Source organism: Aspergillus sclerotioniger (genome assembly GCF_003184525.1).
Source record: "Aspergillus sclerotioniger CBS 115572 chromosome Unknown BO94scaffold_49, whole genome shotgun sequence".
NCBI lineage: Eukaryota > Fungi > Ascomycota > Eurotiomycetes > Eurotiales > Aspergillaceae > Aspergillus > Aspergillus sclerotioniger.
In genome coordinates this window covers 1-27,284 of record NW_020291039.1, presented here as the reverse complement: position 1 = coordinate 27,284, position 27,284 = coordinate 1, and the positions used below count along the sequence as shown (strand labels likewise).

Here is a 27,284-nt window from a genome sequence, read left to right as displayed (position 1 = left end):
GAGGTATCACGTGGTGTATAGCTTAGTCACCTGTGCTGTGTTCGGCATCTTCGACGGTCAGGTGATCGATCCCGTCGTATTCTCATCGTATTTGCTACTCGGGATCATTTACGAACCTCCTGCACGGATAGATCTTCTCCTCTTCCACTCTGGTGCTTGCCATCTGACAGGGGCCAGAGCTGACGTGGAAATGCCCCACCACCCCCAACATTTTGACGCGTGGAACACACGTAACGTCGGGAAGGGCTTGAACGATGATACGTCCGTATAACTTCAAGATCTGGGCTGCTCCGACTAGCCGGGTATGTTCTTCCCTCCACTTTGCCCCGCCTTGGCCATAGATCCCCAACTAATCATCCTCTGGTGGCTTCATAGACGAACGTCACCCCAAACATCAAGTTGCTAGCCAGCAACGTCATTCTGAAGAAGGTGGCCGGCAACTGGGGTCCCAATGCCACCTTCTGGTTCCCCGCCCCCGGCGGCACCGGCGGCATCTGGATCGCTGTCGCCAACACCCTGGCCAAGGTGAAGGCTGGGTTGGGTGCCTACGGCGCACTCGCCAAGGTCGATGCCGACAATAAAAGGTCCATTTTAAAGATGGTGAGTCCGACCAGCCGATGTTGATACCCGAGCTAGTCCACTGACGCTGGATAGGCACGGTGGTCAAGTATGGATCGCTGATCTCGACCATGGTCGTTGACTGTCCGGCCGAATCTACGGGCCATGTAAGCCTGCAGCAGATGTGCAAGCCTGTGTTCTATTCCTCGACCAACGCCATTGGCATTGTGGTCCGTGGTCAACGCCCCGAGCGGATCGGGGACAAGTGTTGGGTATGACTACAGCTGATATCCCTGCATGCATCGCATCTAAACTGACCGCGGATCAGCTGTACTTGGTCGAGGACAACTTTCCGTTCTACCGTGCTACCGTCTTCTCCAACTGTTCTCCATACAACCAGCCCCAGCACCAAGTCAAGCTTGCCACGAAGCAGTTCGCCAATGGACAAAAGCCGGCCTCCTCCGAGCCTCAGCGGGTCTCGGACTAGTCCCTGATGCTAGAGGTGCCGGAGTCGTCCTACGAGCCCGTTAACCACGAGGCTCTGGTGGCCGACAGCATCCAGTGGCTCATCAAAACCGACTTGCTGAAGCCCGAGGACGAGATCGTCAGCACCTATGTGCGCCGCTTTGACCATCGCTATCTGACCCCGAACCTGGCGCGCAATGGGGCCCTGCAGGAAATTCTTTCGTATTTGCAGGGCAAGGACATCCTATCGCGTGGTTGGCTTGGATCTTGAAAATACGAGGTTGGCAACCAGGATCATAGGTGTGCTTCGAGGACAGGTCATCCCGTTGCTGGCTCGCTAACGGGGCCCATCTGTATTTTCATGCTTGGAGTGGAGGCGGTTGATAACATTATCTCCGGAGGCGTGGAGTTGACGCTCAAATACTCCGACTTTGTGAACACCCGAGCCAATGAGGAGCGCCGGCTAAAGAGAATGACGGTCGTGTCGGAATAGTGCCATCGCCAGACATGTGTCGAGTAGCAGAAGACCAGGAATTGCACATGCAGTCAGCGTCAGGGTAGCTGTTTCATCCACCTGCCCAGTGAAGACGCCGACTCTGGCAGTGAGCATATCAACCGATGCTGATCGAATTGGGGCCGCCTGTCCCATCCATCTCCCGCAGACTGGGCTAGACACTTGAGCTGTGAAACGGTCCCAAGCGGGAACATCTACCAGCTTTTGAATCGGAGTGGATACGACCTTCGGAGGGTTTCCTAGTGGTATGGGATTGGATTTCCCAATTTGACGTCGACATGACACATTCCCATTCCAGTCATCTGCATGAACTCTATTTCCCGTCCAGGGTTCCCCAGCCCAGAGTATCCATGGAATACGCTTTGGGAGGGGTGGATGTCTGCTAGATAAAGAGACCCCATGTCACCATCATTCTCCCTTAAAAAGCTAGCGGGTCAGTCGTCCTTTGCCGAGTCATCATCCATTACCGTCACGATGGCGCTTTCATATCCCGAGGGAGAATGCTTCTTCAAGCGTTCGGCGCTACGATCTGCCACGTATGATGCAGACAAACCGGAGCATTTCTACAGCCATATGTTGGTGGAATACATCTGGAACCGGCCAGCCTTTCAGGGCAGTGACAGCGAATATGCCAGTGATGTTCACTTTCACCCTCGGTCCCCATACCGGGTGGTCAAGGGCGACCTGTGGAGTACCCAGTACGGGAACTGGGCCAACATCTTCTTCCTGTACGGCACAAAGCCACACAGTGACCGATATCGACAGGTCGGGCACAATCTGTGTGTCAACGGCAATCGCTTCCGAGATCAAGAGAAAGGGGCCGCCCTGGAATCCTGGTTTATGGTCATCCCAATGCCGTTGTTGGCCAAGGGCGAAGAGTGGCTTCTGATTGATGTAGGTGCTCTTCTCGCGCATCGGTCTGCATCATGATAGACTGATAGACTGACCCCGCGGTGTAGCGGACGGCGTGCATCCGGGGCATTTACATCCCTGTTGCGCACCAGGCGTCCGAGGATTTCCCGGAGGTGTGCACCTTCCTCCAAGTCAACTTTGCCATCAACCGGGAGGTCAGCATCCTGACCCAGCCGGAGATTTGGGCCTTCGATTGCAATGGCTGGGTGGTGGTGGATCGCGTCGAGACCGTCACGCTCGACTCGACCCTCGGCCTGGCGTCCGATGCCAAGTGGACCATGGCCATCAACATCCGCCAGCTGGTCAACTTGCTTTCTCTACCGCGGCCGCTCAGAATCCATAATTGCTTTTCCTCTCACTGTATCCGCTTCGTGGACCGCAAGTTGACGCCGACGAAAGGCCCCGCGCAGATGTTTTCCGACTCGGCTGACCTGAGCTGGACGGCGGTGGCCAGTGCCAACTACGGACTCACTATTCAATGGAAGCCCCCTGAGGCAACCACCTGGCTGGCAGGATTTCTCAAAAACACTCTCACCATCGCGGTGGGATTCATCCCAGTGGTCGGCCCGCTTGCTGCCGTTGCTTTTCCACTGACGTGGACGGCGATCGTGGACCCTGGGCGTTTCGAGGGTACCCTGAGGGAGCTTATTCCCGTCGCTGACCTGGCCATGAAAGTGGGCGAGAATATTCAAAGAAGCGCAAAGGAACAAGAGGCGTACGTGGTCAAGGGGTGGATCATCCCTGGTGGCAACGCCGCCGGCAATGCGCCCAAGCCGACTCCTACCGCCACTCCCACTGCCCCAGCGAAACCCCAATCTGCGGCAATGGTGAAGCAATTTGAGTCCATTAGAAAATTCAAGTACTGGAATGTCCTGAAGCCCGCCTCGGCGCCTCAGACGGTGAAGGAACCCGCCAAACCCGACACGAAACCAGCCAAGCAAGCTGCGCCAGCTGCGCCTGCCAACGTCCAGGGCAATAAGGTGCCAATCCTGGCTCCCGAAAAGGTTGTGGTCGAGAAACTCGAGCCAGCTGCATCCTTTCGCCTGGCTGGGCACATCTTGCTTCACTCCGGTGAATCCTCGATTCCGGTAGGAACTGCCGACGATACTGTCAGCAAAACCCTCCAGGAGGTACTTCCGGACAGCTCAACCCCAGCTGAAGAGGTCTCCGACAACAATTATGACTGGATGGCGGAATATCTGTATGACCTACTGACTGTCCCCGACGAGGAAACCGACGAGGACGTGGAGTAAGAATGGCTGGGGAGTCACAACTTCGCCATCCTACAAAAGCCTCCTGATGGTGATGTGCCATTTCTTAATGTAGCTTCCGTGTTTGATCTTTGCGTCGTCTGGACCCAATTTAGACTAGGTAGGCTGACAGTCAGATTCGATTTGTTATTCCCTTGGCGTCAAATGTTATCAATTTGCAATGCAGTCAGTTGCTCTTGGTGGACTTCGCACATAGTGATGCTGCCAAGCTGTCAATACTAGTAGTAGCAGTCATCCTATAGCCCAGACAATAGGCGACTCCTTATGAATAATATTCCGGGAATCTCTACGGGTTGTAGCCAATATATATGGATGCCCACCCTTGTACCGAGTTCCCCCTCTCGGCGTGGTGTTTTAAAATCATCTATGTATAAATTCTATTCCCGTAGTGTAATCTATATACATATCTATATTATCTATCTATCATAACTTGACTTGAAAGCGCGGATGTGTCCTGATGCGCGCTCCATATCTCCAGAAGAAAAGTGGACAGGAACACATGGCCAACGCGATGAAGGCGAGAAGAGAATTCCCCCACCCCAAGCCCAGAGCATCGTACATGGAGGGTCCGGCCAAGGGCAACAGAGCGCCGAACAAGGACCGCAGTCCTGTATTGGCCGCCGTAACGGAGGCCGCATAGCGTAGGTAGGAGTCCACGAGGTAGGTACTTGCGGACATGAAGACGGTCATCAGACCGATGGCGAAAACCCCCGTGCCCAGGATCGGCACAATCCAGTGGGTTTGTGCCTCTGCAGCCCATCCATACCAAAACAGCCCAATCGGAATGGCCCAGCAGCCGAAGATCATCGGGGGTAGGCGAGATTCCGGGGTGAAGCACCCTTTGGCGGAATGACTCTTGGCGATGCGATTCGAGACCGCACCGGTGACCACGAGGCCAATGAGACATCCGATGCCAAATCCGAGGTAGGCTAGGCCCGCTAGACCGGTGGAAAAGCCATAGACGTCCTCGAAGATGGATGTTATGGTGGTGAACATCAAGTAGAGGTAACCATACGTAGTGGCGGCAAACAGGACCATGAGCAGGACAATCGGTGATTTGACGAGAAGTTTGATCGGACGAGCCAGGGCAGACAGCAGGACCTCGCTGGTTTGTTTGCCGTGGTCATGCACCGAACGTAGGTCTGGATTCCCGGTCTCTTTGCGCAGACGCGCCGCTTTGCGCTCAAGGATGACTGGCGCATAGGTTTCGCGGTACCAGATCATGCAGAGAATGGTCATAAGACCAGTCTGTAGCAGATGTCAGTTGCGGTCCTGTATGTTAAGGAGCGTTCCTACTTACAGCAATTGCCAGGACCCAAAACACCCATCGCCAGCCTTCATCTTCGGCCAAGAAACCTCCTGCTACCGGGCCCACCACGGGACCCAGAATAGGGCCCATGGCCCAAATAGCCATGATACCGGCTCGCTTCTCCTTGGGCACCATGTCGGCTACGGTGCCGGACCCGATCGTCAGGGGGCAGACGCCTGCTGTGCCCGCCAGCAGACGGAACACGATCAGTTGAGGCATGGATTGTGCTACGGCGCAGGCAATGGTGAAGATGAGGAACAGGACATTGCACACATGATAGAGTGGCACGCGTCCATAAATCTCCGATAAAGGGGCGATAAGGAATGGCCCGATGACGTATCCAAGGACATAGACTGACACGATGAACGAGGCCAGCATCGTACTGGAGGAGTGGAAAGCCTTCATCACGCCCTCAACTCCGGGGGCGAACATGGAGGAGGCCAAGGGCCTAGTCGAGGCGTTAGCTGGGGGGAAGCTGTCACGCAAAGGGGATTGACCACCTACGTGATGAATGTATTGAACGCCATCAGGACCAGCTGGCGGCCTTTCTTCCAGCGAGGCCAATTAAAGGGACTTTCCGGGTCATCGGGGCCATCGTAATCCACGATATTGGCGTCGTGGGGTTGAGGGGCGTTGTCAAGCTCCGGAGAGGATTGCACCGTGGCGGGAAGGGCCGCCTTCTCCAAGTCCGCCTGGGCTGCCATATTAATAGGGTTTGATATGCCAGGGGAAGAAGGGCAGCTTCGTCATCATGGGCAGTTTGGGCCTTTATAACAAGTCCCATCTGCCCCCGTCTGGACTTTACCCGAGGCTTCCAAACGTTGTTGAACTTTTTTTCATTTCGGCGCTGGATCCGAGGGGAGATTATCCACGGGGTTATGCTGCATAGCGACGTGAATAACATCGCCACGCGCCACCGGCGAATTCTGTTGCGGGTGGCTGTGGGGCGGCCCCCTCCCGAACCCGAACGCGAAAACGAAAGCGAAAAAAGATGCCGTGACATAGCTGTGCCATTGTCTGTGGACGCCATGGTGCACATATCAACAAATTGACGGGGAAGTCTCTGGAGGTTAACATGTTAGTACGCTGTAGGAATTGCTGGAGCTGCCAACAATGCTCCCCTCCTTCGGAGTGATTCCTCAGGGGTCAAGCATATCATTATCAGGTGATGTTGGCGCGGGGCTTCGGCGGGGCTTCCCCTTGGGGGCAAACCACCCGAGCCACTCCATCCTGATTCTTCGCTCTTAGAGTCACCTATTGGCTTGGCCGATTATTATCCCCCTCCCTCTCCCGCAAGCCAGGGGATATGTCCGAAATATACACCTGCGTGTCAGACGCCCACTAGTCTGCAGTGGGCGGCCACGTAGGTTATCTGCCACAAATTCACCTAGCATGCTATATAGCCTGATTTCCTTCTCTTCTTACACTATCTTCATTGGATGCTACAATTCCAGAAACCTTCCCAGCAGAACCCATTCGCACTGCATCTCGCGTCATCTGATACGGATATCCGCTAAAAGCGGGTTATCTCAAAATGATCCCTATGGCCCACAGATAACATTGCGGATGCGATCTGATGCATAATAGATTACCATAGCATGGAGCATATCGCCTTGAACCCCGATCAGGGACACTGTGGTCACCTCGGCCTAGAACCAGGGAATCATCTACACGCTTGACTGCAGGCCCAGGCGGTTCGGGCCGTCATCTTCAGGTCTTATCATAAATGAAGGCTGCGTCATCCGGACCACCACCCCATTGCTGGTTAGTAGAAGACTAGTAGTATCTCTCCGATGGACTTTCAAGAGACCCCGACCTTGAATCTGGTGTACCTCGAAGTTATATAGCTTATTACGGCTAGTAAGACCCCATGTTGTAACTACCTGCTTGTGGGTGTTGAATAATCACTCCTCACACAAGCCAGGAACACTGAATTACCATACTCTGGGGATGAGCTGGGCATGGAATTCTAGCATAGGAGATGTGTGATGGAGCACCTGATTAGCTGGTAGACGATGATCCCAGGTTCTGCATTCCTTCTTCTCGTTATTGTGGCCTTGGTGATCCTGCAAGCCATCTAGATAACCTCATCCCACACCTCTTCCGTTTTCTTGACTGGTGATCCTCAACGGGTTATGAGCCTGTGGGCGTTTTTGCTCCTTACTGAAACCAGGACAGTGAGGGTTCGAGTCCGGATGAGGTCAAATTCTGGTAATTGCCCTCACCGTCCGAGTACCTGTGTCCTTCCTGTTCGAGCAACCTGTGTTGGGACAACTTCTGGCTTGTACACCAGTGTCAATTGGGATATATTTCTTTTGGTCTACGTGGTAGTAGCTTTAACAATCTATAATAAATATAACATCGACACCCGTTACCGTTCTGGTCTGTAACCAGTACTCTCCAAGCTTCTCACGTCTCTATATTCAGGTCTACCAGATCATGGAATTTTTACACCCAAGCGGCGTATGACGTGAACGAGATTCGCGGCAGATATGATGAAGTTTATGTACAATTGACCTTGTCTTCGCACTAGAAACATTGTATAGCTGAGCTGAGCGGAACTCACCACGACGCTCAAAACATCGGCTAAAGATGCATAGAGTTTGTTGGATACTGCATATTGGTCTGTAGAATGTGGATTTAAGCTCATGAAAATCACTACGAGGATCCTCATTGTAGTCGCCATCACATGGTAACATATGCAATGTGGTTTAGCCCAGGACACGACACAGGGATATATATATTTGCAGAGGCCTGCCGCAATCACGATCAATCATATCCACCACCGGAAGAAAATGTCCCAACACTCTTTACAGCTCAATGAGGGGTATCCAATACGCGAGGGCATTTAAAAAGGATGGTTCAGACGCCGAGTCTGTATGTAGGACCCCCCTTGGCATTGCCTTTAGTGATGTGCTTTGGTGTAGGTGGAGGTTCTTCGGACCTTCAGCCATCCAATGCGAGGTCAATATGGATCCACTATTACCAAGAGGTATTATAGCATCATATTACACGCAACGTTTGACTTGAAAACGTATTGTGGAAGACTCAGCTCATCTCTAGTCCGAATTTTCCGCTAGAGTATTTCGCCCGGTAGTATCCATCCCTGCTATGCCCGCCCTGTCAATATCATGCTCACAGCCACGATGGTAATTTTCTGGGCCATGGGCCGACTGGATAGAGCCAGATGCATAATTCTGCCAGTCTTTTGCAAAGATAATAACATAGAGCCACGGTACCGAATATCACCACACTACAGCACAAAAAGTGAATTCTACGCAGTAGCACAGGTGGATGCATCGGTAGATCTACCAACAGCCTTTTTCAAGAACATCAATTACATTTACACTGTAGCTTCGACGACCGAGACGATGTAATTACTTACAATGGTCTTATTGAGAACCTCGAGTAGCTCTCTTCCGATCTCATCATTCTCGCCAAACAGCCGGGCAACAGGGACTGTGTATAGTCAACCTTTGCTAGAGAGTACTGAAACCTAAAATATGACCATCGAAGCTAGTAACGAGAACCCCTTCCGGAGAATAACCGGCTTCGTTTCCATAACATTCCACTCCATGGAACTTGCATTGAGAAACGGAACCTGATAATGATTTCCCGTTGACTGTTTAGGGCCATGAGCGTGATAATTTCCGAATAATGAGCAGTTCGAATCGCGATTATTCGAACCTCAAGGAAACCTTCCATGTGAGTCTATCAGGCCCCTCCTAGTTGTCTTGTCAATCGTGTTTACATTTAGTATTTTCGGACTGGTGGTGTCCCCTAGTCCTCAGTTCGCCAGACTGAATATTTATCAGGAACAGGTCCACATTTCGTCTCACGGCCGAAAGGGTGGACCAAGACATTGCACTATGGATGAACCGCTGAAAGCTAGCAAAGATTGAACAGTGGAACGCGACAAGCAGGCCTGAGTAGGAGCCCGACAGTAAGATGAACGATAATCATCAATCACATCACGATTCAACACCGCAAAGCTCCAGCTTGGCCAAGATCCCTACCTAGAAACAATAGTAACAAGCCCTACATGAGAATACAGATGCCGGTGCACCTCATGTCAACGGTGACTGCCTGCTTGGTCGAAGATAGGTAACCCGCTGGTACCTGGGAGAAGCTAGGATAGGGTTGAACCCTGGAGTGGGTTACCCGCAATGTCAATCCATGGGTGGAGATGTCGAGATAACACGAACCCATCCCAACCCAAAGCTAAATCCGCAGCGCGCCCGGGGACTGGCCCAGATTAGGCACCAGAGAGCGAAGCAGGCAGCATCCTGGCAAATCCGGAACAAGCCGCCAAAGTCTCTTCGATTTAGCTCCAGGGACTAATACGATAGGACCCTGAAAGCGAGGACGCTAATCTTCGTCGCCCAGCCTTTTGCCACTTCGTGATTCTTGCCAGCAGCATGAATTGCACCATATCGTACCCAATGTCGACCGGATTGTGTCAAAGACGCAAGCAGATTAGGCAAATCAATAAAATTGTTGTCATCAGACCACGACGTGGTGAGAGTTTCTCCAGATTATCTGGGTCGCGGACCCTGGTCAACAGCCAAGAAAACAGAGCATTATAGCGCCGACGCTAAGCTCGCGGCGCAGACCCTTTCACGAAATCCCTGCCAATCATTACGCTGTTAGGACATGGTGGAGATGAAGTAATTTCCACTGGGCTAGTCGGAGTCATGAGGGTGTAGGATCCAGGTAATTATAGAAGTACCTGATGGGCGCCACCATTCCTGGCCCCCCCTCTGAGTTTGCACAATCCAAGCCAACCAGGGCAACCATCCAGCATGGCCCTCTCACTCTCGTTCTTGCTGCTTCCCTCGCTTTTGTTTTTGACCCAGCTGTCCTCCTTCGTTTCTGCTGCCCCGTGGATTGTCACCGAGGACTTCCAAGAAGTGATCACTACGGAGACATACTACCACCAAACCATCACCACCACGCTCGTTGAACAAATCACTCCCACTGCCAGCTCCATCCCGGAGGCCATCTCAACCGCCACCTCTACAGGCACCTCCAATTATGACTACTACTATTATGACAACTCGAAGGATGTGACCATCGTTCAACAGCTCTACCCTACTGGTGTTGGATCCGTGGTTGACGAGTACGACTATGGCTATGGCTACTACGACGACGATGACGACGATGCCTATCACAGCACTGTTTTTGCGGTCAACATCACCTACACTGCGCCGACTGGATGCTCGTCGCAGTGGACACGGACCTCGGCAGTGAGGGTCACTCCTCCCAGTAAGGTGCAAGACCTCCTCCCACGCACTGCGGTGACAACTTCCTTCTCCGTCGATTCCAGTCGGCCCTTCCAGCCAACAACCTACACCATCGACATCGTCTACGTCGATCCCACCCAGGTCCCCAGCAGTACCCTTTCGTCATTAAGTACATACAACCGGCCTACTTCGTTGTATACCGGTGCGGGATGCACCTACACCGGCCCAAGTGGCGGCAACACCAACCCCGGGAATTATGGCTACCCGACGTATGGCAGCAATGGCGGCTATACCTACTATGACTATGGCTATGGCGAGGAGAGCTGGTTCCTTGACAGTTATCCGATGGGTATTTCTCCTTTGGCTCTCACCCTCATTCTGAGCATTGGCTGGATTGGCCTGTTCTTGATTCTCGGCTTTATCGAAGCCTGGGTCCGGTTCCGCCGCCTGATGCTGGGCTGGCAAACCCGTCGTGGTCTGCCTGTCTGCTGGTCGCTTACTATTATGCCCATCACCCTGTTGTTACTGTGCTTCTTCCGGAAAGGCTACCGTTCACGCTCCCAGGCCGATGGCGAGGTCCTGAGAAAACGGTGGAATGCCATGAGCTTCTGGACCAAACTTCGTCTGTATTTTGTCTGGGGATTCCGATTCAAGTACCCGCCAATGCTGGGACCGGCACCTGCCCGCGTCAAGACCAGCAAACAACCCGAGAAGCACCCGGGTCCCCGGCTCTTAGAGCCGAGTCCTGCGTCCAGTGTGGCGCCGCAGTCACGGCAGGGGTCATCTGCTGCCCCAGCTGCAGCAGCGGATCCGGAAATGGCGATGGTGCCTCCAGTGACGGTGGATCAGCCCCATGACCGTTCTCAGGAGCATTCTGAGGAAGGTTCTCAAGAGCACCATCAGGAGAATCCTCAGGACCATCCTCAGGAGCAGCCCCAGGAGCAGCCCCATGTGGCGGATGTCACCGCACCCACCGCGACGGGAGCCCTTCCACCTCCCCATGTCCACGAGACTGGTCAGGCCAAGTGATCGATCTTTGCAGAGTAGTTGGTAGTGCCTACAGACAATGCTGTTGCCATCGTATCGACGAATGCCTATCCAGACCAAATCGTTCACCTTTCACATCATAATTATAACCCCTGATGAGAATATGCCCCCCGTTGGTTACGAGATCCCTCAAATACAGGGAATCCTTACTTAATGTTAATTGATTCCATTGGTTGATGAATTGCCTTGGTATAATTGAATGTCGTAAGATGGCGAGTATAGTGTCCATCCCACGCTGAAGTGACAGTCATAGTAACTGCACACCTCGAGTGAGGTAGTAAGCCGTAACAACATAACTGATTTCATTGGGTTCGTAATAGCGTCCATAACGTGGTCGATGCTGTCCATCAGCACATCTCTCGAAACTTGCCCCTAAGCATTCGACATCTTTGGTTGGGATGAAGCAAAACCTGTCATTAGTGACTGCTATGCAGATATAGTGATGCAGCCACACCATCTCCGCAAGGAGTTATTGCAACCGACTAGCAAATCATAATTCGCAGGTGAATGCTGATCACCATTCAAATTCCTGCGTTCCAAGTCAGTGAGCCAGTTACCATCTTGTAGAAGACCACCACTTAGCCTACCTCGGTGTAGATTGTAATCGCCGGCCCATCATTACGCAGTATATCGGTGACAGCCTTGCGTGTCGCAGCTGTGAGTTCCCGAGGGCCACAAGCACCCACAATGATCCGGTCATTTGTATTTCCGCTCGTGTTGACAGCAGTCGCTATGAGTTTGTCGATATCCGGACGTCCTTGCCGGATCTCATTGGGGGAAGTGAGGGCTTTGGCTATGGGCTGATGAAATGGGCCCTTTTCAGGGTCAAAATCCATGCTGGTCGGTGACGGTTGCGGTGGGGTTATATCACCCTTGACAGAAGCCTTTTCCGACACCAAGTCTGAGGGTGTGGATGACAATATGGCGGATGGGTCAACTTGACTCGTGACATGAATGATGACGTTCACGTCCGGATGATCCTGTAATTCCTTGAGCTCTTGCTCAAACCATTCAAGGCTATCTAGGAGACAGAGTCAGGTCCTGCAACTGCAAAAATCTTTTTGATCTATCTTAAACTCACCCTGGTGTCTCACTACCCAAATGAAATCAATCGAGTGAACCGCTCTGGAAGATGACGCGATCAGGTCCATTGAAACAGCAAATGTGAAGCTCGCACCGCTGCCACCAGCAATAAGGATGGCCTTATCGTAGACTTCAAAGTTATGGACTTGACCATATGGACCATCCACAGAACAGCGCAGAGACCTCCCCGGCGCCTTCTGGGCAGCCTGGTAGAGATCCCGAGTGAATCCATCATATACTCGAATGAGAAATTCGGTGGGACTTGAAGACAGCATGGTGAAGGGGTGGCTTTCAACCCAGCGAATGGCAGGTACCCACAGGAATGCATGGGAACCGGGCCTGGAATTCATGCAGCGGCTGAGTCGTACTCGGAGAGCGTTGTTGGGCAAGGCTGTGACTGTAGCATAATTTCCAAAGAAGTACCAGACTACCTTTGCGCCGCGGATGATACGGTCCACGAACCAGAGACAGGCAGTGAAAATCACGATGATTAAAGTCGATGTTGACAATTTCGGACGGTGCATACCGACTGTAATCATGATCAAGAGGAACATGGTGACGTGCAGCATATAGAAAACTATATATTATGAATAACGGGGAATGCTTGATCGTACATGTGGATAGCTCACTCTCATAAGAACCACGCATGATGTAGGAGATGGTGGAAAGCCCGATGATAACCATGGCGATGCCTGCAATGGCTCCAGCGAGATTCCGGGTCTCTTGCATCGAGACCAGATCCCCCAATTCTGACCACGCAGCTAGGTACACTATGCCGTGCAAGCAGCTGGTAAAGATGCAGGTGTATCCAGCGACTTTGTGGAGTGGGCGCAGTTTCTCGTAGGATTTGGCCGTCAAGGGCGCGAGGGGTGTGTTTTTCAGCGCCAAGAAGACCAAAAGCACCAGGTTGGCGACGGAAATCCTGTCAATTGCGTTAAGTATTTGTTGGCTTGGGCGATATGGGGGTGGAAGAGGGCCAGGAACTTCACGAACCAGCCGAGTCGTTTGGCAACCTGGAATCTGTCAGAAATAAGGTATACCAATTTGAACATACGATGGAGGAGAGCTCACATAAGTGATTTTGTTAAGATTCACATTGGTTAAGCATAGACTCAAATTGATAGCCCAGTAGATACCATATAGAAGACACCGGTCTGTCCTCTGTCCCATCTGTGCGCCGGAAAGAAACCGTCGGGTTTTCCTGTTATGTTACCATCAGTATCTTTGTGCCTAATCTTGGCAGTAGATTTACCTATAACACCGATTTAACGTTGTATTGCTCTTCCTGGGGCCATAGTGAAAGTAAATGACACTTGACCAGTGGTGGAAAGTAAAAAGGACCATGATCACGCCGATGCTAATGGCGAAATACTTGTTGCTCCACTCATTATTAGACAGGCGCAGTGCCTTTGCAGCTGTTGAATTACCCATAGGGACAGTTGCAGGCATGCCCAGCGTGAAAAGATGAAAATGGCCTTTGTCGGATGGATATAGCTGTACGAGAGGGGAGAAGGGAGAGCGAGGTATGTATATCACCTCCCCCATCGGAATTATGGTGCGTAAGAATCAGTGCCAAGAGAACCGATCTCAAGCGAGACTCCAGTATCGTGGAGCAGTCAACTCATCCCCAGAATTCATGACGTACATTGGATGGAGACATTCTTCCAAATGGGATAGGTCTTCGACGTATGTCACATCCCCCTGGATTCCACATATGGCGAGAATGAGTGAGGCAGACTGGTTGTTGGGTAAGTATTGTCATGGTCACTTCCTGTGCACATTGTATATTGATCCCCTCAAGGGCAGACAGGCCTATGTCTCAGCAGAAATCTATGAGACAGTAAAATCCGTCAAAATATATTGTCGCGTGACCAGGGCACGGGTGATTGTGGACCTGAACCCTAATGAGAAAAAGGTAGAAATTCTATCTAATCAATCAGATAAAAGGTGATCAGATACAGTCAAGTTTCCTAGCCGGATCCATTTTTTAATTTTCCGCGCTGTAAATTGGAACCGATTCTCCAGTAGTCGTCGCGGATTGAGACATTAGCCTGGCCAGCGAAAGAGCTCCCACAAAGACTAATTGAGTACCAGAAGCATGATGTGGTAGATGTCTCGGAGTTCGGAAGTTCGGAGACTCCAGCCATACAGAACGATTGTATCCGTTCAGAGTACACCCATTTGGGGCATCTACTCTGTGATCCAGACTTGTGGGGATACCTTGACCCAATGGGAGGGACTAGAGATCTACGTTCTGGTAATGCTTCACCGATGTACCCATTTCGACCGGCCTTATCAGATCCCGTAGTCAAAAAGACGATATGCACGTGGTGGTTCCCCAACATCCCATTGGCTTAATTCGAGAGATGTGTTCAGTGTTTACTAGGTGGATAGATTGATAATCAATATCTCGTAATCTTGTTCTCTACATACGATATCGGCCCATATACATTACCTCCATCTGGCTCCCTTTTCCACCTGAGAATCCTATCAATCTGGTTAATTATCCGATCCTGACTGACAAGCCAATCCCCTGGTTCGGTCTGCTCCTTCACAAGATCTCCATGAGTCTGCTTCTCATGGAACATGGGGCGTGCCATCTTAATTTTCCAATATTATCTGGTATTGTAATAGTGCGGCTTCAGGGATTGACTTCCGTGCAATCATGCACCAAAGGAATGACGTTATTGGGCAGCCCTTAGCTCCATCTTGAAGAGTCAGAGCAGCCGGCAACCATTTCCAATGATACGACTTGTCGCTTCGGTCATTGCTCCTGAGGAACGAACTAGACGTTGGCTGGCAGGACTACAACGCTATGACATGAAATTTGCGTTTCCACAGTCCGCACGGCTGGCTGGATTGGGGCAGTGGAGGTGTGCCTACCTTGTTTCCACATTGATTGGCCGGATGAATCGCCGGCGTCCGTTAGTGTTGCTCTAGTGTGAGCGGAGCAACAGAAAAGGGGGGGCCGTCCTGCGACAGCCTACAGGAGCGTCTTGTCAGTGATCCTGCGTCAGCCTGCCTCTCTCTCATTCTCGTACATGGGGGATCAACGGCCAAGACGCCGCCAGGCGCAGAAGAAACGCTCCAAGACCGGTTGTCGAACTTGCCGGTAAATGAAGGGTCTGCCCTCAGCAAGTCTGGACACCGACCGTACTGATCAAGGAGCGCAGGATTCGCCGGATCAAATGCGACGAGACCCCGGGAGGATGTCGCAACTGCCAGACGTCCGGGTGGCCGTGTGAAGGAGTGGAGCTCAATCCCCTCCCCGGTAAACACGTCGCGTCCAAGGCACAGTTGTTGCCGTCCCTCGCGACCGACTTTGCATGGACCGGGACCAGGACCATGACCATGACCTCGGATGAGAAGCGATGCTTGTCCTTCTTCCACTATGTGGTGCTTCCGGGGTGTGTCGAGGCGTCGGATCCAGGGCTGTGGGAGCAGGTCATCTTCCCCCTCAGCGCCATCGAGCCGGCCGTCTACCACGCCGTGCTGGCCTTCAGTGCCGTCAATCACCACATCCACGAAACCGACAGACTGGCAATTCCAGGCCAGGATCTGCGCAGTTCCTGGCACGGTTTTGCCCTGGTCCATTCGAGTCAATCGTTCAGTCTGCTCCAGCGGCGGACAGGGTCGCATGACCCGCAGCTACCACAGGTGCTTTTGGTCTGCTGCCTACTCTTCATCTTGCTCGAGCTGGCCTGTGCCCGCTACGATGACGCCAATACCCACCTGCGTAGTGGGCTGCACATCCTCCACGAGCTACGACGGGGCGCTTCCAGCATGGATCCAGCGGCATATCCGATTCCCCCAGGTCTCCTAGAAGCCTTTCTCTATCTCGATGCCCACTCAGCCTTTCACGGCGTCCAGCAGCCCTTCCTGCCCCTTGACCAACAGTTTCAGTATCACGAGTCCTTTGAGGCCCGTTTATGTGCAACGCCCTTCCAGACCGTCCAGCAAGCCCGTCAGATCTTGCACTCCGTAGTCCCAACCGTCTTCCTCCTCCTTGAGCGCTGCTGGAGCCTCACGGACGTAGAACTCCTGAACCAGTACCCCGTGCTCCAGCCACAACAGCAACGGCTCCTATCTTGTCTCAATCAATTTGGGGTGCAATGGGAGATGTTCATTCGACAGACTCTCCCGGAGACACAAGATCAAACCTCTACTATGGTTCAACTGGCCCATCGCACCTTCACCCTGGCCCTAAAAACATGTCTTCACCCACCATGCCATCCCGATCTGCGGGCTCTCCTCCACGAATATGAGAATTTGCTCTCTGACGCACGGACTGCATTGACACGCACGGAGCCCGTTCACCAGAGGCCGGGTCGTCTTCCTCGCCGTGTCGCGCGCTTCACGCCCGATGGCACCGTCTGCGCGGCACTCAGCTTTCTGGCCCTGCGCTGTCCTGACTACGCCATCCGGGCACGGGCGATCCAGGCCCTCCGGAGCACCCCGCGCGCCGGGGGTTATTACAATGGCGCGCTGGTCGCAGAGTATGCCATTAGTGGGCTGAAGTTGGAACTGGGATTGGGGGGCGGTGGTTCCGGGTCTATCAAACAGCACCCTCAGCCGGAAAAGGGGGTTTGGCATGCTGGCCAATCTCCTCCGGGGACCGGTCTTAAAGATAGTCGAGACCTTCAGGAGCTTCTTGCCCTAGAGCAGGACGGTCGGTTGCTGGGATCCATTGCCTCACTTCAAGGAGCCTCGGACTGGCTCGCGAGTCGGCCGGGCGGCGTAGTGGAAACAAAGTGTTCGGAGATTGAGGGCCGGTCCGTGTGGTACTTAGACTGTGCATGATTTGATGCGGACAGAATGTGTTATGTTGAAGAGGGCTTGGGTCTCCATTCCATTCTGACCGCAGTATATAACCGTACGGTTAACCACCTCGGGTCATTCGAGCTCCTGTAGCAGGCCCACAATGTAAAGTATAGTATATATTTTTTGCCTGACCATGTCGCTCTCTGTTTACTCCGTCAGGTTGCCGCTCCACATACGAAGATCGTACGATATCTAGTACATTTTCCAGCTTTATTGAACTCATTGCAGTTCCGCCCCTTGACGACAGTTAACTTATTACTTGATTCTGTCAGTGTACCCCGCCAAATATGAGTAAAATGATGATCGAATAGTTGCACTGTGTGAAGAGTTACATCACTCCTCACCAGGCAAAGATAGAAATAAAGACACGATATAGAAAATATATAAACCCGCAGCAAACGGCGATCTTGGAAGACATCGTACATTGTAGACATCTTCCCAGGGGATTGTATTACAAATCGCAGCTGATTCCCGAAGGAACGTTGAGGCAGTCATCGCTGACCTTGCCACCAGTGACACTCACGCCGGTCCAGGTCCAGTCAGAACAGCTTCCATCACCGCACGCAATGTAGATCTCGGTGCAGTCATCATCTTCACACGTTCCGATAATGTTCTCGAGGACAAAATCGGTGATGGGAACACCCGTGGTGGGGGTCTTGGAGGTATCGTCGTAGTTCTGCTCGATGACGATGCCGTAGTCTGTGGCGTCGGAAAAGGCGATCTCGTGGTAGGTTACTTCGCTGACGGAGCCGGTATCGCCGTAAATGGTCTTGATACGGATGGCTAGAGGATGGATTAGCCAATAGAAGAATGAACTGTCAAAAGCTTGGAATACCTTGCTGGGACTTGAGCACATTGACATCATAAAAGGTGACGTTCTTGACAGTGTTATCATCACGGCCACCAACCGAGCCAATCGACAGGCCGTGGCCACCAGAACAGACACTAGCGCTGAAGTAGATATTCTATGCAATGATTAGTAATGGATAAATATGATAAGGTCGTCATATACCTCTCCGGAGTTGATGGCAACACAGTCATCCTGGTTGTAGATTGTGGCACCCGTGATGGTGATATAGGTGCTTTCACCAATGTCAAATCCATCAGTATTGGCAGCAAGGTCATCCGTATCACCATCGGTGTTGTCCACGGTAATGTCAGTCATGGTGAGATCGGTGGATCCATCGATACTGAAGACTTGAACAGGAGAATTCTCGACGTAGATACTCTTGATAGTGGAAGAGGTCAAGTCATGGGCATAAAAGAACTTGGGCTTGGTTTTGCCACCATTCCCGCCCTCTCCATCCCACCATCGGCTGCCATCACCATTCAAGACGGCGCCACTCTCACCTTCGACGGTAATATCGGTCCCAGAAACAGACACCAGAGGGCCCTTCCATTCTTCGTAGCCGAATGTGGTTTCTCCTTGGAAGATGACCTCACCATCTGGTTAGTTAAACTCAATGGCATTGAACCATTGGCGGAAGGAGCAATATATTGACTGGGAAACGTACGTGGGTACCGTCATTGAGGTCCGTGAGATCCAAGGTGGTGCCAGATGGGACAGCCACATCGGAAAGGTAAATCGTGGAGCAAGATGTCTTGGACTTGCTGGCCTTGGATGCACCTTCGGAGCCGGAAAAGGTGCAAGTCGTCGTTCTCTTGTCAATAATATTGGCGTCAGGTGCTTCAGTCACCATGGGATGAGCGGGCTCAGCAGGCATAGCCTGGACAGCAATGGCTGCCAGCAAACCGCAGGCAAAAGCAAGTCGATGGATCATGTTCGGAACCGGGAATGAATGTCTGAATGAATGAATGATGATTGAAAATTGGACGAAAAGAGTGTTAGTCGACGTTGAGGAGTGTCCAACAGGATTGACAGCGATCAGCATCTTATACCCCCGTCTCCGACCATATCCGCTAGCAGCCAGGGGTCTGCCAATCTCGCTTCGAGGATGTGAAGCCGCCATGGTTGCTTTGGTGGCGGAACTAGGCCCGTGGTGAGGGCACCGGAAACTAGGTACAAATTAAGCCGACCACTCAGGAAGCATTTCCCGCCAGGAGGATCCCACCCGCGTGCAGAAACAAAACCGTAACTTCTGCAGCTATCCCCTGCGGAGTCGAGAGGTCGTTGCAGAAACGACCCGCAGCGGTTCGGATTACTATGGTTGGTGGGGATGGGAGCTACCAAGAGGGCCGTGTCAATGCTTAGATTAAGTGCTCTCCTCCCACCAATACCTGACCGTGTAGCGTTGCTTCAATGTCAACCATAGTAATTTCCCCTGGGCGAGTTATCAGTAAGGGTATCTGGAATATGCTGATAGGGAACCATACTCTGCAATGGACATACTTGTTCAATTCCCCAAGCCCAACTATCCATATAGGCCTCCATGATGAGCAACACGATCAAACCACGAGCAGGAAAGTTTCAGCCAGAGTCGCTTCAGGCACAGACGGAAGGCCGGCACGTGGGCTCATTACGAGCCCCCGCGGGCACGAATCAGGTGGTGCCAGAGACACACGCACGGCGGAAAACACGTCAGCTCGGAGTAGACCACTCAATTAAGCCTAGTGTTGCGGATGGCACATGAATTCTCTAGACGTCCAATCCTCATATGTCTCCATTCAACCAAGAGATGGGAGCAAATGCCATTTCTCAGTCTCGGGAAAAACGACTTACCGACCATGTGAAACTCTTAGATAGGTTCATTTTAATTCGCTGACACAAAGTCTAGACTGGACCCAAATAGATACCTGTAGGACACAGGCCTGACTTTAGTCTTCTTTACATCACAGCCTAGAGAAATTGGCCGATGGCTATTTATAATCTGCCATGGGCCCGCGCCTCACGCTAGGGATTCAAGTGCGAAGCTGGATTGTGTCCGGACGCACCCTACTCACAGTCACCTGGAGATACAAGGGTCACACCATGACCTATCGTATCAAGAATCTATGATGTTAGTCAAAAGTATCTTTGTGGCCTGATTCTCAGCAGGGACGGTTCCCGGCTTTACCTCGAGCTACTATGCGAAGATGCGACCATGGAAGTCAACACTAAGCACATGCCTGATGTACAAAATGGCTTATCACCAGTTCGTACCCCATCGCTAGTGCTGCAATGATACATTGTTGTTAGTAACTCTGCTTCTTTCATCATGCCATGAGACTGGCTGGCAGTCTTGTCCCCTTATCTTCATCCTCGTTCGGGCTGCGATGATAAGACGACACAGGAAAGAGACTGCACTACAACCCTATAGAAATGGATGAATACTGTTATATTTAACGGTTGAACACAAGGTCATCTGTTTCCAAGTGTACCTCCCGAGCAAACACATAATTTGGAGGAATAGGATGGATTCACCTTCGCAAAATAAACGTATCAATGTGTTCCACAGCCCTCATGATTTGCCAGGAAGCATTGGAGCACGATACACCATTCGCTCCATCCATCACATAGCCGATACAATGCAATTTGTCGCAGGGCGTGCTGCTAAGGTACATCACGTCTCGTATCGCGTTGAGGGATGGTTCTCCCTAGGTCAAGTCTGGTGTTGTAGACCTTTGGCCTGATCGCTCATGAGTTGCGTTGACCAGGCGGTAGTTTGCGAGATTCGATTTAGATGGGCGGCGTGTGGTTAGCATACTTCGAACATGGACGCTGCTGTGTATTCGGCCCTTCCAGGCATTTTAGATGAAGTAGTCAGGGTTGTGCAACGTGCAGTCAAATTCTGCACCGATCTCAGTAGCGAGCTCGGCAGCAGAAAGGAGCTGTAAGATGCGTGATAACGGGCAGCCTCAGTGGTAGAGTGAGTGGGTGGTAGGGGACGTCTTCACCGTGCCTGTAGTGTTTTACAGAAGATGATACGACCGTGCCGCCATACTGGCAGGACCATATCTCTCTCCGATGACGATCGAACAGACGGCGTGGGTGAGGTCATGTCATCGAGGTTTTGGTGATAAATTGATCCAGAGTTAGTGCTCAGAAGAGACACTGTTAGATAGAGAGTAAGGGAGAAAGGGAAGAAAGCAGCTCCCTTCCCTGGACCTGGTTTCCAGTAGACTAGAAACCCACGTGATCCCCGTCGGGGCGAGCGGTCGGCGGCCGTGGTACCCGTGGTACCCGTGGGGGCCGAGGATGGAATCGGTCCAATTCAGCCTTGTGTGCCCAAATCCGCTCCTCTGCATGGGGGCGGCGGACGAACAATGCCACAAGGCCCACTTCCTCACTTCCTTCAGGCAGCATCTCAATGTAACAAAGCTAGTGGCGCATCGGATCGTACCGGCCTCAATGAAGGATGGGACTGGATTCGACCTACCCAACTAGTAGTTCGATGTATATTCTTAACTGTGATCGCCCTTGGACGTCCTACTGACCACGAGTACAGGTAAACCCTACAGCGGCTTTCATAGACAGGCTTCTCTTCTTGCAGAACCATCAGGAATCTTGACCAATGATCACCGGAGTGACCTGTCCTTGTGCACTAGACCCCAGGCTGTGCGCCCCTGCAAATTGACGGGTTGGAAATCCTGTTCCGAAATTCCCACACCAGGGGCCAAATCACCGGAAGGTTGCGGATCATCCTTGCTCTTCACTCCCTCATAGGGAGAGAAACACGCGGGTGACTGTAACCAGTCCATCAGCTAAGGTGTCAATGGATATGAACAGTTTTTCTTATGGTGTGTTGCATCGGACAGCAGCACATGTCATAGTGGGCTTACTCGTTGCATTGTAGTGACTTGTGTCGCTGAGGTTGACTGTACATTTCTTCAGCAGCATAGCTACTACTCTGCATTTGGTCATTTTCCTCATGAGGTAATAATAAATACCGAAGCCACCCGCCCCCAATGCTTGGTGGAACTCTTCATCTCCTCTCCATTCCAAATTGGCTTTGTTGGCCCCCATTGCAGAAGCAGGCCCCAGCCATTGATCGACTAGCCAATTGACTTCCTCAGTCTAGAGACGACATCTTACAAACCTCTCTATTGAGTCAATAATGTCACAGGATAATCTGGTGCCACACAATCCTACCCTGGATCTGGTGAAACCGCCCCATTCCTTCTGATGAAGCGTCTCGACATATAGGAGGGCAACATGGCTATAAATGCCCGGCCTACTCCTCTTAGTTGCTCTTATCATCCACTCATTCTACTGCTATCCACTCATTCATTTGCTATTACCCTCATTACTCTCGTTGTTACTCCATACTATACACTTCGCTCGTTGTTTTTCATTATCGTCATTCTTTGTCTCCATATACCATCGCCAACCATATTTCGCCTACCAAGATGTGGCTCAGAAACATCACCGCTCAGAAGGCCTTCGCTTTGGCTTCAGTGTTTCTGGCGTCCGGGGTCTCCGCGGCTGCTATCCCCCAAAACCTAGTTGATCCGGTGTCCGTTGCTATAGCCGATATTCCGACAACGACGCAGATCTCTAAAACAACTGAAGCGAATGGAAAACCAACCTCTGTCCCCGTTGCGGATGTTCCAAACTGCCGGGTTGGTGCTAATCACTCCCACTATTGCTTTTTATCAGGCCCTAACTAGATAAATCCCAGTTCTGCCGCGAGGATGATGAGGATGAAGAGACTACCGATGAATTGGCCCTGCCAGGAATCGATGGCTCCGAGTCGCTTGAATCGATCCCTGTCATCACAATCTCATCCAGCGGAGATTCGAGTGATACTCCATCGAAGACTACACGCCAGCCCGCAACTCAGGTGAAACGTGCTACGGCCACCAAGACGGACGACAAATATAAAAAGCTGCATAGCGCCCTGGGGAAAACACCCGAGGTTGGCAAGGGCTATGCCATCAAAATAAGTATGTCCCGACTATCCACTGTTCTTAGCATCTCTGGTATGCTTCTGGGAATAATGTACTGTTGGAACTAACGAGATATAATATTTCCTCAGGGAGTGAACGGAATGAGGTATCCGGCAAGTCCTACCCCGATCATTACCTGATCGCTGTAGGTTATGTCACGGAGAGAACAGAAGGAAACACCGTCATTCTCAAATTTGACTCGGGATGCTACGACATCCAACTTGATGACAAAACCATCGAGTTTACAGATCGTAGTGACGCCACTTGGTATAGTTGGACGAAAGCCTCATACGAGGTGCTTGGCAAGATTAAGTCGGGCTTAACATACGAGGACATCGAAAGGGATGGCAAAGCGATTGCAACAGAGATGAACAAGAAGGGATATAATCTGCTGACGAACAATTGTCGGGATTTTGTCATGAAGTTGTACAAAAAGATCAAGGCCTAATGGGAGGGGGAGATCCTTTCCGCTGATAATATCCTGTTAACACTTATCCCTTTAGATAGTATAGAATGCTTGAGCATAGCGTCACACAAACAATTCAAGCACTCCAGCTTGCATGATTCCTATGAATGATCTACTGGTTTATGGAGCCAAGTCCAGAAAAGCAAATTGCTGTTGAAGAGATCAGCCTCACCAACAGCGTATCTCCGGTCTGATTGGGTGGTTTTACACAGCCGCCATCAACTAGTACTATTGAGGCTGTGCAATGATGCTCAGTCAGCCCCGCCTTCCTATAATTGGCGTGGCCCCCACGGACGGAGAACACGGCGATCCATAAATCTGTTTGAACTCACCATTCTACGAATCACGCTCTGTGAGTAACAAGAAAAGCAGCAGTCATGATGGGCGTCTTGGACAAGGTAGCGTTCCATATACTTTTCGGAGATAGGAAGAAGAAGATCGACAAGTTTCTTCGCACTACCACACCTGGTCAGTCAGTCAATGGCTGGTAAAATCCAAGGATGAACAATGCACCTGACCAAAGACATCCAGACACTGTTCTTTCAGACTTGCACGCCTGCCTTGTCCGGGAGGTTACCACCTCAGTCGCACCGCAAGCTGTGTTCTCCGCGTCTAGTATCAGGGACTCTCCCCAGAAGCAGCCTTGTAAGTCACCCTTAGTTGCACGACAGTCATACTGGATAATGCTAACGAGGTACTGGACACCGTGTCAGACTGGACGAAGAAGAGTTTCCAAAACCACCTTGCCAGAACCCATCCGGACACGAACATTCCAGACACGGCTATCAATGTCCTGTGGTCTTGCTTTTGTTTCTACGCCTATCACCCGTTTCCACTCCCTGATGCGAGCGAGAGAAAGCTGGAGCTGCCAGCCTTTGAGCAGGGGTTGATCCTGCTGTCTTTCCAAGGTACACGGCTTCTTGGAACCGTAAATGATGATGGACACGGCCATTCTTGGGGGTGGAGTAATGAGCCCTGTAATTGCATGCTTAGGATTAATCGAATCTTCCGAGGCATTAGCTTGATTGATGATCAGTCGAGCTCGGATCCACATGGTGCAAGTTATGACACTTTAATCACCGATGATGTGATGCAGGCATTACTTCCAATATTCCCTGCCCATCCCAAACTGTTTCCATCGCTTAACCAGCTCAAGCCGTTGGCGGAACATCTCAAGGGACGAACAGACCAATACCAGATCAAGCTGAATGACCTGGCGTCTTTGGTCTGTCTAATAATAAGGCTACGAGTCCATAAGTCGACCTGGGGCCGGGAACTCCACTACGGCTACTTTGGGGAAAATAGTCCGGAGACAGAGGAGTTGGCTACTATCTTGGCACGCTCATTCTGTCATGGCCATGACGAATATCTGGCCCCCGACTCAGTACTACGGGCTTTACATATCCTGGTAAGATCAAATCACCTTTTCGTTTTTCTTTCCTCCCACTTGTAAATCTAACAATATTATTGGCACCAGCCAAATCTAGAGCAGTGCTTTCATCAGCTCTGGGCCGTCATTTTTCAGCCTTGCACCCCTACACAAATACCAAACTTGGAAAGTGAATCAACTCCAGACATCACTTTGGATGGAATTCTTCGTGCAGTATCATTATTTGTCCCTCCATTCCAGGCTCACGAAAGGACAGAATTAGGACGAAAGGTCAATTTGATCACATTTCAAAAGCAACATGACTGGATACACAGCTTTTCAGACACTCTTGATCTGAGTCACATACTCCATCAAGCTTTCCTTGACGATCCGAACCGTCGGGCGCAGCTTGTTCTTTTCCTGGGGCATCAGGCCCAGGACTCGAAAAAGGTAGTTGTAGGGGCATTCTTCCCTGGCCGTACGCAGACCCCTGCTGCAGAAGAGGGAAAGCAGCTGGAAGAGGTAGAAAACTCGAGGATTTCCCTTCCACAACTTTTGTTCCAACTTCAGCCCAGCTTCAGTCTGTTTCGCTGGAATGGAGAGGCCAACATGTCTTCGTCTCAACTATATGACAGTGCCATAGGGGATGTCGACCACCCTAATTGTATAGGTGATCCCAAAGGATCGAAGGTGGGAGTGGAGATTGACTCCGCCACAAGACAGGCGACTTTTCTGGGAGGCACAGACACCGCCATATGTCAGACAGGGGGGTATGATGAGGTGACTAGGAAGTATAATGGGGCTGAGGGCATTAACGCGAATCAGAAGGAGCGAAAAACAAAGTTCACAGTGACCCGTATAGTGGTGTTTGATGTTGAAGGTGGGCCAAATTACGATTATCATTGGGGCTTCGGGCAAGATTGAATGACGAAATCGAAATTAAGGTATAGCGTTATTTTATGTTTCTATCTTCTGTATAGTGTGACGGCAGCCCAGCTCAGTGTCATATGGTGCTTATATTATTCTACTTACTCTGTTTATCTTTCTATTACCAGTATTATTTTCCCTTAATGTGACGGGCTAAGAAGCCCTGGGACTACTCAAGATAATGATTAATGTTAGAGATACGTAGGGAGACGTGGAACAATGAGATGTTAGCCTTAGAGATCAGGCTAACGTAATCGGTAAGCGAGCGGATCACGCAAGCGAGCGGATCACCTCTTACCATGGTTGAAATTTAAAAGCGATCTAAAGCCACCAAAACATGCATTTCTAGATAAAGACTAAATACGATCACGATTTAGACACTGGAACCTTCTATGCCCAATAACATGGCAATCACTACATCGCGGGGGCGCCCGTACGCGAGGCTGCAATGTATCTGGTGCATCTGGTTCTTGTACAACAGGCCTGGTCTGTATGACCTCTTCTATCTGATTCCTGCTTTGTACAAGAGCATGCCCTTCTTTAATTGAGAGGCCCTCTGTAGAAGCAATCTGTGCTTTTGATCGTCCTCTTTTTTGAAGCTTTTTTTCATGTGCAGCCCGTAGATCCTGGTTCTCCTTTGTAAGAATAGCAGCTCTATTAAGAGCTATTTCAAACCCCTTAACAAGCTGATTTAATGCTGTTTCTGTTGGGCAGAAGGACTCTGCGTACGATTTCGCAAGAGTTTTTTGATTGTAGATGCTTGCTTATCCAACTGCTTGAGATTGTACGGCGTTTTAGGTGCAGAGGTAGTTGATCGACTTGGGGGTGGTGTAGGGGTCTTCAAACATATATTCAGCTGTGATAGCACACGTTCTGGCTGTAAAGGAACTAGCCCAGCTGCTGCAAAGCCATTCTGAATATTCTCTGGCTTAAAGGCTTCCGTACGGGCGTTAGGATAGGCCTCAAGAAAGTCGAGCTTGTTAATATAATTAAAACCAACCCGCATCTGATTCTCAACTAGTCACCCGTACGCACGCTTTAGAGGTGCAAAACACCCAACATCAAGAGGCTGTAAAAGATGTGATAAGTGTGCTGGCATGCAGATTGGTATAATATCATGTTCTATACATATCTGGTCAAATTAGGGAGTCAAATGACTTCCATAATCATCAAGAATCAACAGCCGATATCTGCCAGTCGTACGGCTAGTAGTTGCTGGGATAAAGAGTTTTTGAAGCCATTGTAGTCTAATTTTATCAGTTATCCAGCCATTGGCACTAACTTTAATCCTCCAGTCGTGTGGTAAGGCGTCATCTTTGTACCATATTTCAATATGGACCTTGCCTTTGAAGATAATGCATGGTGAAGTACCACCCTGTATAATTTTAGGGTTTTTAGGGTTTATTAGGGTTTTTATTAGGGTTTATTAGGGTTTATTAGGGTTTTAGGGTTAGGGTTTTAGGGTTTATTAGG

At 50.9% G+C, this 27,284-nt stretch overlaps 9 protein-coding genes across 9 annotated transcripts; 6 read left to right on the top strand and 3 right to left on the bottom strand.

Annotated features, from left to right (window-relative positions):
- Positions 1-254: 254 nt before the first annotated feature.
- BO94DRAFT_590985 (uncharacterized protein) lies at positions 255-1,516 on the top strand (the record flags this gene model as incomplete). The annotated part of the gene is made up of 6 exons (XM_025616076.1): positions 255-302; positions 376-604; positions 655-830; positions 887-1,033; positions 1,061-1,277; positions 1,341-1,516. The coding sequence occupies 6 exons, from the start codon at positions 255-257 to the stop codon at positions 1,514-1,516; spliced, it is 993 nt and encodes a 330-aa protein (XP_025461799.1).
- A 495-nt stretch (positions 1,517-2,011) lies between these two features.
- Positions 2,012-3,183, top strand: BO94DRAFT_434434 (uncharacterized protein; the record flags this gene model as incomplete). The annotated part of the gene is made up of 2 exons (XM_025607488.1): positions 2,012-2,431; positions 2,497-3,183. Coding segments are annotated over 2 exons (1,107 nt in total), but the record flags the coding sequence as incomplete, so codon positions are not given.
- A 919-nt stretch (positions 3,184-4,102) lies between these two features.
- On the bottom strand, positions 4,103-5,841 carry BO94DRAFT_503967 (MFS transporter). Its single transcript, XM_025609495.1, has 3 exons — positions 5,534-5,841; positions 5,021-5,477; positions 4,103-4,968 (listed from the first exon to the last, which is right to left on the bottom strand). The coding sequence occupies exons 1-3, from the start codon at positions 5,731-5,733 to the stop codon at positions 4,144-4,146; spliced, it is 1,482 nt and encodes a 493-aa protein (XP_025461797.1). The 5' UTR covers positions 5,734-5,841; the 3' UTR covers positions 4,103-4,143.
- A 3,952-nt stretch (positions 5,842-9,793) lies between these two features.
- BO94DRAFT_540503 (uncharacterized protein) lies at positions 9,794-11,496 on the top strand. Its single transcript, XM_025612927.1, has one exon. The coding sequence runs from the start codon at positions 9,832-9,834 to the stop codon at positions 11,299-11,301; it is 1,470 nt and encodes a 489-aa protein (XP_025461796.1). The 5' UTR covers positions 9,794-9,831; the 3' UTR covers positions 11,302-11,496.
- A 337-nt stretch (positions 11,497-11,833) lies between these two features.
- Positions 11,834-13,851, bottom strand: BO94DRAFT_590981 (ferric reductase family protein; the record flags this gene model as incomplete). Its single annotated transcript, XM_025616075.1, has 7 exons — positions 11,834-11,848; positions 11,907-12,340; positions 12,401-12,979; positions 13,032-13,324; positions 13,396-13,415; positions 13,474-13,603; positions 13,655-13,851. 7 exons carry the CDS (start codon positions 13,849-13,851, stop codon positions 11,834-11,836), a joined length of 1,668 nt encoding a protein of 555 aa, XP_025461795.1.
- Positions 13,852-15,443: 1,592 nt separating this feature from the next.
- On the top strand, positions 15,444-17,294 carry BO94DRAFT_628928 (Zn(II)2Cys6 transcription factor; the record flags this gene model as incomplete). The annotated part of the gene is made up of 2 exons (XM_025617517.1): positions 15,444-15,514; positions 15,576-17,294. The coding sequence occupies 2 exons, from the start codon at positions 15,444-15,446 to the stop codon at positions 17,200-17,202; spliced, it is 1,698 nt and encodes a 565-aa protein (XP_025461794.1). The 3' UTR covers positions 17,203-17,294.
- Positions 17,295-17,674: 380 nt separating this feature from the next.
- On the bottom strand, positions 17,675-19,004 carry BO94DRAFT_479088 (glycoside hydrolase family 28 protein; the record flags this gene model as incomplete). The annotated part of the gene is made up of 4 exons (XM_025608732.1): positions 17,675-18,006; positions 18,059-18,188; positions 18,236-18,661; positions 18,738-19,004. 4 exons carry the CDS (start codon positions 19,002-19,004, stop codon positions 17,675-17,677), a joined length of 1,155 nt encoding a protein of 384 aa, XP_025461793.1.
- Positions 19,005-22,509: 3,505 nt separating this feature from the next.
- Positions 22,510-23,497, top strand: BO94DRAFT_590978 (uncharacterized protein; the record flags this gene model as incomplete). Its single annotated transcript, XM_025616074.1, has 3 exons — positions 22,510-22,722; positions 22,782-23,082; positions 23,139-23,497. The coding sequence occupies 3 exons, from the start codon at positions 22,510-22,512 to the stop codon at positions 23,495-23,497; spliced, it is 873 nt and encodes a 290-aa protein (XP_025461792.1).
- Positions 23,498-23,855: 358 nt separating this feature from the next.
- BO94DRAFT_540499 (uncharacterized protein) lies at positions 23,856-25,961 on the top strand. Its single transcript, XM_025612926.1, has 3 exons — positions 23,856-24,160; positions 24,229-24,923; positions 24,993-25,961. Exons 1-3 carry the CDS (start codon positions 24,016-24,018, stop codon positions 25,806-25,808), a joined length of 1,656 nt encoding a protein of 551 aa, XP_025461791.1. The 5' UTR covers positions 23,856-24,015; the 3' UTR covers positions 25,809-25,961.
- The last annotated feature ends 1,323 nt before the right edge of the window (positions 25,962-27,284 follow it).

Bases quoted from the DNA above. Each gene is read 5' to 3' on its own strand.
- BO94DRAFT_503967 (XM_025609495.1), bottom strand. From the start codon at position 5,733: ATGGCAGCCCAGGCGGACTTGGAGAAGGCGGCCCTTCCCGCCACGGTG. The intron at 5,478-5,533 runs GTAGGTGGTCAA...CGCCTCGACTAG, and splicing joins GCGTTCAATACATTCATCAC to GCCCTTGGCCTCCTCCATGT. The intron at 4,969-5,020 runs GTAAGTAGGAAC...CATCTGCTACAG, and splicing joins TTTGGGTCCTGGCAATTGCT to ACTGGTCTTATGACCATTCT.
- BO94DRAFT_540503 (XM_025612927.1), top strand. From the start codon at position 9,832: ATGGCCCTCTCACTCTCGTTCTTGCTGCTTCCCTCGCTTTTGTTTTTG.
- BO94DRAFT_540499 (XM_025612926.1), top strand. From the start codon at position 24,016: ATGAACAATGCACCTGACCAAAGACATCCAGACACTGTTCTTTCAGAC. The intron at 24,161-24,228 runs GTAAGTCACCCT...ACACCGTGTCAG, and splicing joins CTCTCCCCAGAAGCAGCCTT to ACTGGACGAAGAAGAGTTTC. The intron at 24,924-24,992 runs GTAAGATCAAAT...TATTGGCACCAG, and splicing joins TACGGGCTTTACATATCCTG to CCAAATCTAGAGCAGTGCTT.